This window comes from Lissotriton vulgaris, chromosome 1_1, assembly GCF_964263255.1.
Source record: "Lissotriton vulgaris chromosome 1_1, aLisVul1.2, whole genome shotgun sequence".
In the NCBI taxonomy this organism is placed as follows: Eukaryota; Metazoa; Chordata; class Amphibia; order Caudata; family Salamandridae; genus Lissotriton; species Lissotriton vulgaris.
In genome coordinates this window covers 800,157,767-800,171,408 of record NC_141685.1, presented here as the reverse complement: position 1 = coordinate 800,171,408, position 13,642 = coordinate 800,157,767, and the positions used below count along the sequence as shown (strand labels likewise).

Here is a 13,642-nt window from a genome sequence, read left to right as displayed (position 1 = left end):
TGGTGTTGGTGTAGTGTAGGGTAGTGTTTCAGTGTAGGGACGGTAATGGGGGTAGGGACAGGGTCGTGCAGGGGGTAGTATTAGGGTTTCGGGTAGTGTTGTGGGTGTAAGGTAGTGTTTTAGGGTATAGTGTTGTGTCGGGGGGTCGTGCAGGGTAGTGTTTCAGTGTAGGTATGGGACTAGTGGTAGGGGCTGGGTCATGCAGGGGGTAGTGGGTTGGGGTAGTGTTTGTGTAGGGTAGTGCATTAAGGAATGTACAGTTTTAAATTAATACACGAGAATTAGTTAAAATTACATTATTTTTAAATTACTTACCCAACCAAAACACCGGTTATCGTGCAATCCCGTCCCAGTGGATAAGTAACATTTAAAAAATAAGAGATATACACTTTTGAATTAATACTCTAGTATTAATTTTTCAAAAAAGATTAATTTAAATACCGTAATTTTTAAATTACTTACCCACCTTAAAACCCGTTTCACTGGTATCCCATGCCAGTAGGTAAGAGACTAATTTATCAAATTAAACATATTAACAATTTTTTTTTCTCGTTGTACTGGCATGCATTGTTTAAAAATGCGTTGTAAATGTACTTTTAATAGTTTTAATACAAAATTCGTTGTACTTGCTTTTTTAATAAAACATGCGGGGTCATTGCATTTTTGTTGAGAAAAATGTGTGGTAATGGTATGCGGGCTGTTTGTATGCGGAGTTACGTCGTATATTCCTTGTCACTACCACTCACTGAAGCACTTCACTTTGTCTGTGATTCTAGGTCACCATTGTTTTGGACAGCCTCCTATTTTTGATTAACTCATACAAGATATCTACAATAAGAAAAATCTTTTTAAATCAGAACTGTGGTGTGTTTTTTTGCAAATGTTGCATACAGTATTTTCTTGAGTAATGATGTGAAATACGTAAAGATTATTGAATATGTTTCAGTATAACAAAGAAATTGTCCTGTTTTCCGACAGAACCACTGTTTTTTGTCTAAACTTTAGAACCCAGGTTCTGAGAGTCACTGGGTCACCCCATTATAATTAAAGGAATAAGAAGCAGGCAAATGAGAGGCACAGTAAATCCAACCAATGGTAAGCAATTGGCAGGCTGCAAGCCCCTGTACATACTTGGTACGCCCCAGTATGTCTTTTGCAACCAGATAGCTTGCATGTCTGGTAGGCTCAAACTAATATAAGCACCAACACTGAAGAAGAGTAATCAACAAAGGGAGTTAATCTAAGCAGGAGCAGAGTCAAAAGAAAAAAAAATAGTTAACTTAACGTGCAAAGACAGAAACTTGCCAATGTTACACTTCGATCCCCATCATTCAAAACCGAAGCAAACCGGATTTTTGAAAAACTGCCCATTCTATCACCAATCTCTACAGACCAATGCCTGAGCAGAAAGACGGTACAAAAGGGGGTGGTGATGGACGGAGCATCTGAATCAATCAAACACTCACACCCAGTCAAAAGATCTGGGTTTAATCCATCACCGTTCTTTAGCCCACTCTGCCACCCAAGTTCAGACATGGCTATATGCAAATCAGTCTGACCCTGTGCCTCATGGGAACAGTCCAGCCCGAACTGCCAAGCCATGTCTTCCCTGGACCGGAAACAAGCTTTCGAGGACCGGTTTCTGACATTCCAGCCGTCTTCAGCCCGGCTTGCTTGAATCCAGTGGCAAAGTGAGCAAGGGACTCACGTCTGAGCATACCCTGCCACACTTATGGGGGCCAAAAAGCGGTACAAAAGGGGGTGGTGATGGACGGAGCATCTGAATCAATCAAACACTCACACCCAGTCAAAAGATCTGGGTTTAATCCATCACCGTTCTTTAGCCTACTCTGCCACCCCAGTTCAGACATGGCATGGCTATATGCAAATCAGTCTGACCCTGTGCCTCATGGGAACAGTCCAGCCCGAACTGCCAAGCGGTTTAATCCATCACCGTTCTTTATCCCACTCTGCCACCCCAGTTCAGACATGGCTATATGCAAATCAGTCTGACCCTGTGTCTCATGGGAAAAGTCCAGCCCGAACTGCCAAGCAATGAGAGAGTGGTAAAACAAAAAAATATTTTTTTTACATGTTGGCGGCTCTAAAACCATTCCAATCCTATTTCCATTTATCCTTCAATTTTGATTTGCAATAATCCTCATGTCTACTGAGAAGGACTCTACTGTGGTGTTTGTAAATGAGTGGCAAGCTGGTGCAATTTGTTTAATATAACTAATCAATCTTCCTTACTGCTCCAATTGTGATCCTATTAGGCACTTGATGCATCAACAGTTTTGCACAGAAAGAATTCAACTATCCCCTAAGAAGTAGGTTCTTTGCACAAAGATGAGAGGATTTCAGTTTCCCATGCTCTTAATCCAACAGTGTTGAAAAAATTACTAAGGTGTGCAGTGCTTTTATACCTTATTTATAGGTCTTATAAAAACACCATATTTGTTACACAAACATTTTTGTAGACAGTTGCTTAATATCGTGCAGACCTCTCCGCACCCATTAAGCATTGTAGAAAGAATGTTCATTTTCTAGGTAACAATACTAGCTGGAACTCGATTTTACAGGTACAATAAATTTTGTTTTATAAAAAAAATGCATTTAATACAGACATCAATTTAAAAAACAAATTGCCACCATAAAACGGAAACTTAATTGTGATCCACTATAAGTTATTCATTACACCTAGTTTTTGACCACTTTAAAGGCTTCCTCTATCATTGATGGTAACACGTGGGTACCACAATCAAAGACAATGCCAGAACAGGGAACTTTAAATTGTCGTACGGAAGAAAATTGTTGCACTCCAAGCCCGAAATGGTAAATAAGCACAATTCGTCCTCAAAGTCTATTCAAAGAAATATTAAAAGGCCCAACACTCCCTCACAAAAATCCTGAGCAGAGCACTGGTGATCCCTAGCTGCAAAACAGTCCAATCGAGTCAAGTCCGTGCATCCTGTCACTGACTGCATATTACGTCGACAGAACCAGACTGATGACCAGAAATGTCAACATTAAACTGAGACAAAAATAATTACTTACTACTAGATCGAATACGAAATTTATTAGGTTCACAAAATATCATTGTCAAGATGTCAGCATTTTTTGGGATCATTAGAGGACACTTGTACCCTACACTAAGTCCATGTTATATTCAGCAAGGCATTACTATAACATGATGGGGCGACAGTTACAAGCAAATTTAGTTATTCTGGGTTACCTGCTTACAAAACATTTTAGCTCAAAAGGCGACCAGTGACCGCTGAGCCGGTTCCAGGCGAGGTCACCCCCACTCCGCTGCTCGCCCCCTGGTACTGACCCCCCCTGCTGCCTTGTGGCTGGCTCCAGTGCCGCCTCTGTGTTTCCCCGTGATTGCCTTCTGTGTATTTCCCCGTGTTAGCCTCTGTGTTGGTATTTAGCCTTTGCCTCCTGTGCCGCCTCTGTGTTTCCCCGTGTTTGCCTTCTGTGGATTTCCCCGTGTTAGCCTCTGTATTGTTATTTAGCCTTTGCCCCTGTGCTGCCTTTCCCTGTGTGTAGCCCTGCCTTCTGCTTAGCCTTGCCACCTCTGCCACCTGCTCCCCCCTTCTGCTCCCCTCCCCCTTCCTCGGGTGCCGCTCCCTGCCGCCGAGCCGCCCCAGGCCCCCTTCCCGCCACAGTCCTCCGTCGACCCCGCCCCCCTCCGGCCCATTGGCCGCCCCGCTCCCGCCACCCAGCTGACCCGCCCTCCCGGCTCCTTCTTAAGGGGTCCGAGCCCAGGGACAGGGAGTGACCGCTGAGCCTGTTCCAGGCGAGGTCACCCCCACTCCGCTGCTCCTGCCCGCTGCTCTGCTGCCGCCTCCTGGTACTGACCCCCCCTGCTGCCTCGTGGCTGGCTCCAGTGCCGCCTCTGTGTTTCCCCGGGATTGCCTTCTGTGTATTTCCGCGTGTTAGCCTCTGTGTTGGTATTTAGCCTTTGCCCCCTGTGCCGCCTCTGTTTCTCCCAGTGTTTGCCTTCTGTGGATTTCCCCGTGTTAGCCTCTGTATTGTTATTTAGCCTTTGCCCCCTGTGCTGCCTTTCCCTGTGTGTAGCCCTGCCTTCTGCTTAGCCTTGCCACCTCTGCCTCCTGCTCCCCCCTTCTGCTCCCCTCCCCCTTCCTCGGGTGCCGCTCCCTGCCGCCGAGCCGCCCCAGGCCCCCTTCCCACCACAGTCCTCCGTCGACCCCGCCCCCCTTCGGCCCATTGGCTGCCCCGCTCCTGCCACCCAGCTGACCCGCCCTCCCGGCTCCTTCTTATGACGCCCCAAGAGCAACCGCGCAGCGGACGCGCGCAGCGGGAGCACCGATTGAGCGCCAAAGGTAGCCCGTCTGCGCCTGGACCGCGCCCAGCGCCAGGACCCCTGGCCCCCGCAGACCCCAGCAACTCTTGCAAGTTCACCTGTATCCGGACCTGCACTACTCCAGCACCAACCAAGACCAAGACGAGCAACAGCAGCAGCCACCTGAGATGCATCCTGCTCAATACCCGCTCCGTCCACAGACACGCTGTCGAGCTCTGGAACCTGCTCGACACTACTTCACCAGACGTTGCCTTCCTCACGGAAACCTGGATGAACGCCTCTTCAGCGCCCGACATCGCCATCGCCATCCCAGACGGCTACAAGATCATCCGAAGGGACCGCATCAACCAGACCGGAGGAGGCATCGCCATCATCCACAGGAACACCATCCGCATCACGACCAACACCGACGACTCCCTCGCACCCGCCGAGCACCTGCACTTCCAGGTCTACATCAACCCCAAGACCACCCTCAGAGGCACCCTCATCTACAGACCCCCGGGACCACGCACACAATTCAGTGAAGACTTCGCCGACTTCATCAGCCCGCACGCCCTCCTCTCCGCTGACTACATCCTCCTCGGGGACCTCAACTTCCACCTGGAGAACAACAACGACCGCAACACCACCACCCTGCTGGACAACCTCGCAAACCTGGGACTCAAGCAGCTGGTCACCACCCCCACCCACTACGCCGGACACACACTCGACCCCGTCTTCTCATCCAGCAAGGACATCGCCTTCAGCCACGCCACCAGACTCCACTGGACGGACCACAGCTGCGTCCACTTCAGCTTCAGAAGGACCACGATCCACCACCACCAGCAACAGGTTGCACGCAGAAGCTGGAACAAGATCACAGCCGACCAGCTCGCATCCTCCCTGAGCATGAACCCTCCCACCAGCACAACGAACCCAAGCCAGGCGGCCACCAACCTCGCGAAGTGGATCAGCAACTGCGCAGACGACCTCGCCCCTCTGAAGACCCCGCCTAGCAGACCCGGTAGCAAGAAAGCCCCATGGTTCACCGACGAAATCAAGAGCTCCAAGAAGAACTGCCGAGCCCTCGAGAGAACCTGGCGCAGAGACCCAACACCGGACAACATGACTGCCCTCAAGCTCGCCACCCGAAAACACCACCAACTCATCCACGCCACCAAGAAAACCGCATTCAAGGAACGACTGGACAACAACGCACACAACAGCAAGGAACTCTTCAACATCATTAAAGTGCTCTCAAACCCCAACGCCGGAAACAAAGACATCACCCCTTCGCAAGACCTCTGCAACTCCCTCGCCTCCTACTTCCACAACAAGATCGCGGACATACACAACAGCTTCAGCACTCAACCGACGCACGCCACGACCGAACCACCGCCCCCCACCACCACCCTCCGCGCCTGGACCCCGATCAGCACCGAAGACACCATCCGCACAATGAATTCCATCCACTCCGGATCTCCTACCGACCCCTGCCCTCACCACATCTTCAACAAAGCCGACGCTGTCATCGCACCCCACCTGCGGGACATCATCAACACCTCCTTCGACACCGCTACCTTCCCGGAGAGCTGGAAGCACGCCGAACTCAGCGCTCTACTAAAGAAGCCATCGGCCGACCCCACCGACCTCAAGAACTACCGCCCCATCTCGCTGCTCCCGTTTCCTGCAAAAGTCATCGAGAAGACCGTCAACAAGCAGCTGGCCGCCTTCCTCGAGACAAACGGATCCCTCGACCTCTCGCAGTCTGGCTTCCGGGCCAACCACAGCACCGAGACCGCCCTGATCGCAGCCACCGATGACATCCGAGCACTGCTTGACAACGGAGAAACAGCAGCCCTCATCCTCCTAGACCTCTCCGCGGCCTTCGACACTGTCTGCCACCGTACACTAGTGCAGCGACTCAGCAACGTCGGAATCCAGGAGAAGGCACTGGAGTGGATCATCTCCTTCCTCGCCGGAAGGACACGGAGAGTCCGCCTCCCCCCGTTCAGATCCCCCCGTTCAGATCTGAAGCCACCGAAGTCATCTGCGGCGTTCCTCAAGGCTCCTCGCTCAGTCCAACCCTCTTCAACGTCTACATGAGCCCCCTCGCAGACATCGCACGCCAGCACAACCTCAACATCATCACCTACGCCGACGACACCCAGCTGATTCTCTCCCTCACCAACGACCCCGCCACCGCCAGAGCCAACCTTCACGAAGGGATGAAAGAGGTAGCCGAATGAATGAAGAACAGCAGCCTGAAACTGAACTCGGACAAGACGGAAGTCCTCATCCTGGGATCCTCACCCTCCGCCTGGGACAACTCCTGGTGGCCCCCCGCCCTAGGCAGCGCACCCAAACCAACAGACCACGCGCGCAACCTGGGCTTCATCCTGGACTCCTCCCTCTCCATGACCAGACAAGTCAACGCCGTCTCCTCGTCGTGCTTCAACATCCTGCGCATGCTACGTAAGATCTTCCGGTGGATCCCCACCGAGACCAGGAAGACGGTCACCCAGGCCCTCGTCACCAGCCGTCTGGACTACGGCAACTCCCTCTACGCCGGAACCACCGCCAAACTCCAGAAGAGACTCCAGCGGATCCAGAACGCCTCAGCACGACTCATCCTGGACATCCCCCGTCGCTGCCACATCTCCGGACACCTGAGAGACTTGCACTGGCTCCCGGTCAACAAGAGAATCACCTTCCGACTCCTCACCCACGCACACAAAGCCCTACACAACCAAGGCCCAGGATACCTCAACAGCCGCCTCAACTTCTACGCCCCCAAACGCCAGCTTCGATCGACCGGCCACGCCCTCGCCGCCGTCCCCCGCATCCGAAGAGCCACCACAGGGGGACGGTCCTTCTCCTCCGCCTGACCCAGGACCACCTCGCATTCAGGAAGCAACTCAAGACCTGGCTGTTCGAGCAGTAGCGGACCCCCCTCCCCTAGCGCCTTGAGACCCTCTGGGTGAGTAGTGCGCTATATAAATGCTTTGATTGATTGATTGATTGCATTACAATTCAGATACTCAACCTTTAGAACTTTCATCCTACCAACATCTGGTCCAAGACAAATTTCCTAGCTAAAGGAACTACACAATAAGCATCTCTTTTAACGTCTGTGGCACAATCTCTTTAAGGGATACAGTGTGTTCTACTATGGCATACAACTATTCAAAAATCCTCACTCTCAGAAAAAATTTCATAAAAACATGAATGCAGCACAATTTATCACCAGACTTTAAATCTGCCCATTATCACTGTACTGGACTACGGTCCTTGATACTCTAAAAATCAAAATTGCACACGACACAGAGATAACTCTCTATGAAACGTTGATGGTACAGAACTGGTTTGATGCGCTGGAGTGGTATCTGTGCAAGAGAAGGCTTTACATTATGAACATGTATGCAACTAGTAGCCTAAAATGCACATCTAGCAATACTGCAGACACTTGAGCAGAACATGATTCTCTAACGTGACAAAAGTGGGCACTTCCAAAAATTATCCCAAACATAAATATACTAGATAGTCACAGCCCTCTTCACTGTGCCCCACAACCCTCTCTACCCAAAACCCTATTGCTGCCCCACCCACTTTCTCATTCATACCCATTCACAATCGCCGAACCCAACACACTGAACCACATGTTATGGGACAAGCTACAGCACTGCAACATCACCGGCAAGAGTATACCCACAAGAGTCCCTCGTCCTTGCAGGACTCAACCAACTTTAGGAAATTCCTACCAATTTTCAGACATTCAGCATCTGGTCATGAAGTCACTCAAAACTCAATCTGTTTTAGAGGATAAGGCCACACTAGCAAAAAGAGCGGGTGGATAAAACTCAACAACTATGAAAATATTGCTCTTTAAAATTACTTTACTACTGGTTACCCAGATTTTATGAAGCTGAAGTTTTTAAAATACCAGCTGGGGCTATTCCCAGTTAAAGATCATATGGCACCCTGGTTGCGTGGTAATCTCCCTGTCGTCTGCCGACTCTTGTCGGAGCGATAAGGAAGACCTGTTGCATCTAGTCTGTTTCTGCAACACTGTCCACACAGAAAGAAAACCACTATTATCTAGGGCATTCAGCCAAAGGGGAGTTCGAAAAAGAAGACAGGCTATTCTAGCCTGATATTGACCCAGGGGACCCCCAACTCAACTGCAGCTTTGTCAAATTTGTACTAAAGGTGGAGCAAAGATTACACAACACGCAATTTGTTCAGCGCAACAGATTCAAACACAGCTTAAATGGTTACATCACTTTTAAGGAACAATATGCCCTTCTACCAAGGCAACACTGGGGGCGACACTGGCTTATAAAACTCTGAACCTTATTTTCCTCAGTCAAAACCTAAGAGCTGTAAATACACTTGATTCGAAAGTTTAAAAACAAACTGCTTTTCATGTATGACAGATTTACTACTCTTTTTCAATTTTCCTTCTCAATATTTGCTTTAACTTGATTTTAAACTGATGTATATATTTATTGTATTTTTATCTTTGTTATTTTATTTGATTATGTCTGCAAAGATTCACCAACTTATTTTGCTCCTCTTCAATATTATTGTATTACTGTATTGACACCTTTTTATTTTCAATAAATTTTACTCTTAACTTAAAAATCAAAAAACAAACTGCTTTCGCTTTCTATGTGACATTGACCTACATAATAAAATTTAATATGCTATAATAACGCTTCTTGTTTTCTAAAGCACTGATTTTCACCGTTTTTTATTACTCGATTTTTTTAAATTGCAATGCAAAGACTTAATTTTAAAAAATGTTAATTTTCTGCACATTATGTATTCATGTATTTATAGCCTGTGTAACTTTTATTGCAATGCTTTTAAGTAACTTAATTATTTTTAATAATCTAAACCAGTAAATGCTGACCTTGTCCTTACCATAACTTGTACGCATATCCAGCAACGAAGTAAAGATGTTTACATGTAGACGTCATACATAACAACAGACCTGATTCAGGCGGGAGACTTCGGATTTTTTTTAAAGGCCAAAAGTAAATTTATTTTAGCTTTCTGTTGCCTAAACTTGCCTCCGTTTCAATGCAAGACAAGCCCTCAGACAGAGTAAGGACCTCCTTGCCTTTAGAAAGGCATTTAAGGCTCACCTCTTCACACAGGCTTACTTTAAATAAAGATTCCTGCAGACTCACCCCTTGTTATGTTTTTTATCTCTTTCCAGCGCCAAGAAGCCTTCGGGCGTATGTGCGCTTTATAAATTTTTAATACCATAACATAACATAACAATGGGAAAAATACATTCCCCGTTTCTTTTTTCAAAATCTCCCTCTTTCATGTACGTAAATGTTATAAATGTGATATGGATGAGGTGTGGCTTACGGTAGGTTTATTAAGGTATGTGGCATTAAAAAGCTCCCCACCAGGTGCATGTTGATACAAAATCAGCCTTAGTCCTCCCGACTAGCGGAATCTACTGCACATCAGGGTTCTACATTATCTTACAGACAGCAGACACTAAATACACAGCATACAAGACAGAATATAGCAATGCTCCGTGTTTATTTACAGCCCCAAAATAATAAGTGGAGATTTACAAGCCCCCTGCGCCACCAGTACGTCACTTTTTATGACGTACTGGTGGCATATCTTACTGCTTCATATTTACAAGGACAAGAAAAGCCACACTGCGTGGCCTGCACAAAAACAATCTCCCCACAACGCAGGCATCCTTGCACCATGGTGCAAGTGTGCCTGCGCCTGCGCATGGCTGCAATTTGTGCTGCAGCGCAGGGGTAAGCAGAGATGTGACATATTGTTGTAAATATGTCGCATCCCTCCGCTTTGAAAGTGACTCATGTTTTAGTACTAATAGCCGTCATACCGTCTATTTTTCCCTGTTCCCCAACCACGGGTATAACTGACTAAGTCTATAAAAATAATATGAACTACTGTAAAAGTCCCAGAATGCACAGGTTATTGGTTACAAAAGTCGACTGGTCTAGGATGTCATATATAAAACTGGGTAACCAAGCAGATATGTCTTATGGCCCGTTTTCCTACTTTGTTGCTTGTATCTAGCTATTTCTATAGACTCCTTAATAACAGTGGCCAGTTAGCCAACCCATGACACATTCAGCCTGTCCTGGAATTTTAGCCACCTGCATGTTGCCTTTTGAGACCCTTTTGTGCTTTAAGGTTCAAAGTAAGGACTGAAACATGTCATCATCCAAAGTGATAATGGCGAAAAAGTCACTAGAACCTAGCAGTGTCGTTTATTTAAAGCAATAAACTTTCGATTAGGCATATCGCCAACTGCCAGGTATAAGTATGGCCACAACACTGAACACCAAGAAAACAATCCTGGGATTTCGTTTTAATACATATCATTAGGGGCTAAGTTCAACTGAAGCACACGAAGAATACAACTTCTAGGATACAAAACGAGTTAAATTAAAGACAGGAGCTGTCTAATAAGACAGGAGCTGGATAATAGGTATCAGACGTACTTAGAGTGACTTAGGGACCATAACTGTGCCTCCACTTTAGGTTTTGTTGCCACCTTCCTTTCCCCCACTTTAAGAAAGTCACTGCAAAAGCACAGGCAGCACCGTCTACCCCCATCCCTCTATGCCCAATTTGCCACTTGTTCCTTACCACAGGAAGTCGCTGCTCTTGTCCTGGTAGCCCCCGCAGCCCCCCGGCATCTCCTGGAAGCCGCTGTCGCCGCTGCACAGGGGGCTTAAGAGCGGCCTCTTCCTACTTGGGCCTCGGGCACCGCCGAGCCGCCCCAGACCGGGCCTGGGGGGCGCAGAAGAGGACGAGGGGGGAGACGACGGGGGTCCACCGGACCCAGCGGGGGCTGAGGAAGAGGACATGGCGAGACTACGGCGCCGTCCACTAGCCCTGTCTCTGTCAGCGGCGGGAGAGCAATAAAGGTAATCCAAAAAAACAATGTCTGTTGAAGGCGGGAACAATAAAGATTTAAAAGTCCATCACTGTCGCGTACATCGTGGACAATAAAGACTGTTATTCTAAAGTTACGGCCTGAGGACCCAGCGTTAAGTGCCTTAAAAAAATCGCGCTGGATAAGAATTAAGACTATTGAAAAAATATTATCTATCTAGTAGTAAAAAAATTGGGGTAATAAAAAATACAGATGTTCGTGGACGGATTTAACGACACAAGCATTTTGAAAATAGCATTTTTAAATAAGGTCGGAACACTAAAGTACTCGAATAATAAAAGCATGACGTCAGCGGTTGTCACTGCCCACTTCCTGAATCTGCTAAAGAGCTAGAGCGCTACATTCTCCATGGAATGTGCTAGCTGCGGACGCCATGACTCCCGAGGAAACGGAGTTAAAAACAATTTGTGATGCAGGCAGAATTGGGGCAGAATGTAGTTGTTCCATGTCGTTATATGCTGGAGTATGGGAGCTACCGATACATGCTAAATATCGTTCGATGCATTGGTCATACGTATATAAAATGCTTTCAACTTTGTCTCCGTAAAATACCTTATAACTGTTGCATCCATTATGTGTGTCCTAATTGCATACATGCCTACATTTTCGAGCAGGTAATTGGGATTTAAAAAATAAAATACAAATAATAATGGGGAAACTGTATTTCCCCATAGATTTTTGTTGAAGCAGGCAATTTCAGTCGGACTCGTACAGTCAAAATAAAGCTATTTCTGGCTTCAAAATCGTGAGTCTCACGTCGGAATCGGGTCTATGGGCATGTGTGCAATTGTGTTATGTAAGTGGTACCATGAAGAGCTCTTAAGTTTATTGGTTCTATGCCAAGACCAGATATCAGGATTATGCATCACCCATATACAAGCCAACATTTAAGAAGAGGAAAGTGGGATATTTTAGACACAAATTCAGGAGATTGTTGTTCTCCTATTGTTTGGGGGTTGCAGTTTTATATAGTACAAACTGGACCCAGAGTGCATTACATGAACACCGGCTGCGTTACAGACGGACACATTATTTTTGTTTAGTCATAGAGAGATTAAGTGGTCTGCCTAGAATCACAGGATGTTAGTTCCTTCCCCCAGACTCCCCAAAGGCAGAAGATCTAGCCGTTAGGCTACACCAGTGGTTCCCAAACTTTTTAGACCTGTGGCTCCCTTGACCTAATTGGCAGTTGGCCGTGGCTCCCCATTGTGTGCGTCTTGATATATACACATCGTTTATCGCAATGTGGCGAAGCACAATCTTACACATTAGATTTAATCAACTAAAGTATTTAGAAACAGAATAGTAACTCTTGCAAATGAGCAAGAGGGGACAGATATAGTAGGAATCGAGACAGGCAGCCAGAACTCTATTTTTATTACTTTTATTACTCTTATTTTTATGGTAGTTCAGGCTCAAAAAACATGAAGATGATTCAGTGGGCCCAAACCAATCAGAATCAGCACCTTGCTTGGGAAAGGTGCAAAAGGTGGGTTAAATCACTGTGTTCCTGCTGCTCTCTCTGAACGTTCGATATGTTAGCCATCTCCCTGATTTAGTGTACTGTCGCTGATTCAGACAAACTTTACACATTCTAAGGAGAAGTGCACCCCCATTCCATCCACTTGAAGTGAGTGGCTCAGTGGAGCTTTGGTCATTTTGTCGTGCACCTCCCAAAGACTCAATGGACGCAGCACAAATGGGAGACTGGGGTAGGGTGACCAGAATTTTAAAGCCAAAAACCAGGACATTTCCTAAAAATAGAAGGACTACAATTTTCCTTCACCCCAGTGCACAGAATACCAATGCTCCTTAGCAGAGAATTACTGAAGAGGCAGTAAGAACATCCATAAAATGCCATTTTGAAACCCAGTAGCATGCCTGTTAATCAAAGTGCTTTCTTATAACAGTTACTAAATATCCCTGCTTTGCTCAACATAAAAAGATATCTCCCACCGTTTTCACCCGACCCTCACTAAAAACCGAGACATGAGCTTAATTTCATGAAATCTGCTGGGACAGCTGCCAAAAAACGGGGACGGTCCGGGCAAATCCGGGACGTCTGGTCACCCTAGAATGGGGGCGCTTTTCTTATGACTTCGCTGTCCCACCGAAGCCCTTCTTTTCAGATATTACACACAGCAATAAACTCCCATTCACAATGCCAAAATAGTCCCATAAAAGCCATACAGTGAAAATATCACATTTTCAACCAGCTGCAACTGCCAGGGTCGAAAACTGCCCTTTGAGAATAAATGCCAAACTTCCTGCCAATGAGGAAGGGTGATTGCAAAAAATATGTATATATGTTTGTGTAGACTACATATGAGAACTGAATGCATTCTATGACCATCGTGGAGGTGAGG

The 13,642-nt window shown here is 46.9% G+C and overlaps 1 protein-coding gene across 1 annotated transcript in view; it reads right to left on the bottom strand.

Annotated features, from left to right (window-relative positions):
* Nucleotides 1–11,552, bottom strand: part of COP1 (COP1 E3 ubiquitin ligase) — a 917,107-nt gene extending 905,555 nt beyond the window's left edge. Inside the window, exon 1 of the mRNA XM_086956597.1 lies at nt 10,967–11,552. Coding sequence (XP_086812723.1) covers nt 10,967–11,187 — 221 coding nt within the window. The 5' untranslated portion in view covers nt 11,188–11,552. The remainder of the gene's footprint in view (nt 1–10,966) is intronic.
* Nucleotides 11,553–13,642: the final 2,090 nt, after the last annotated feature.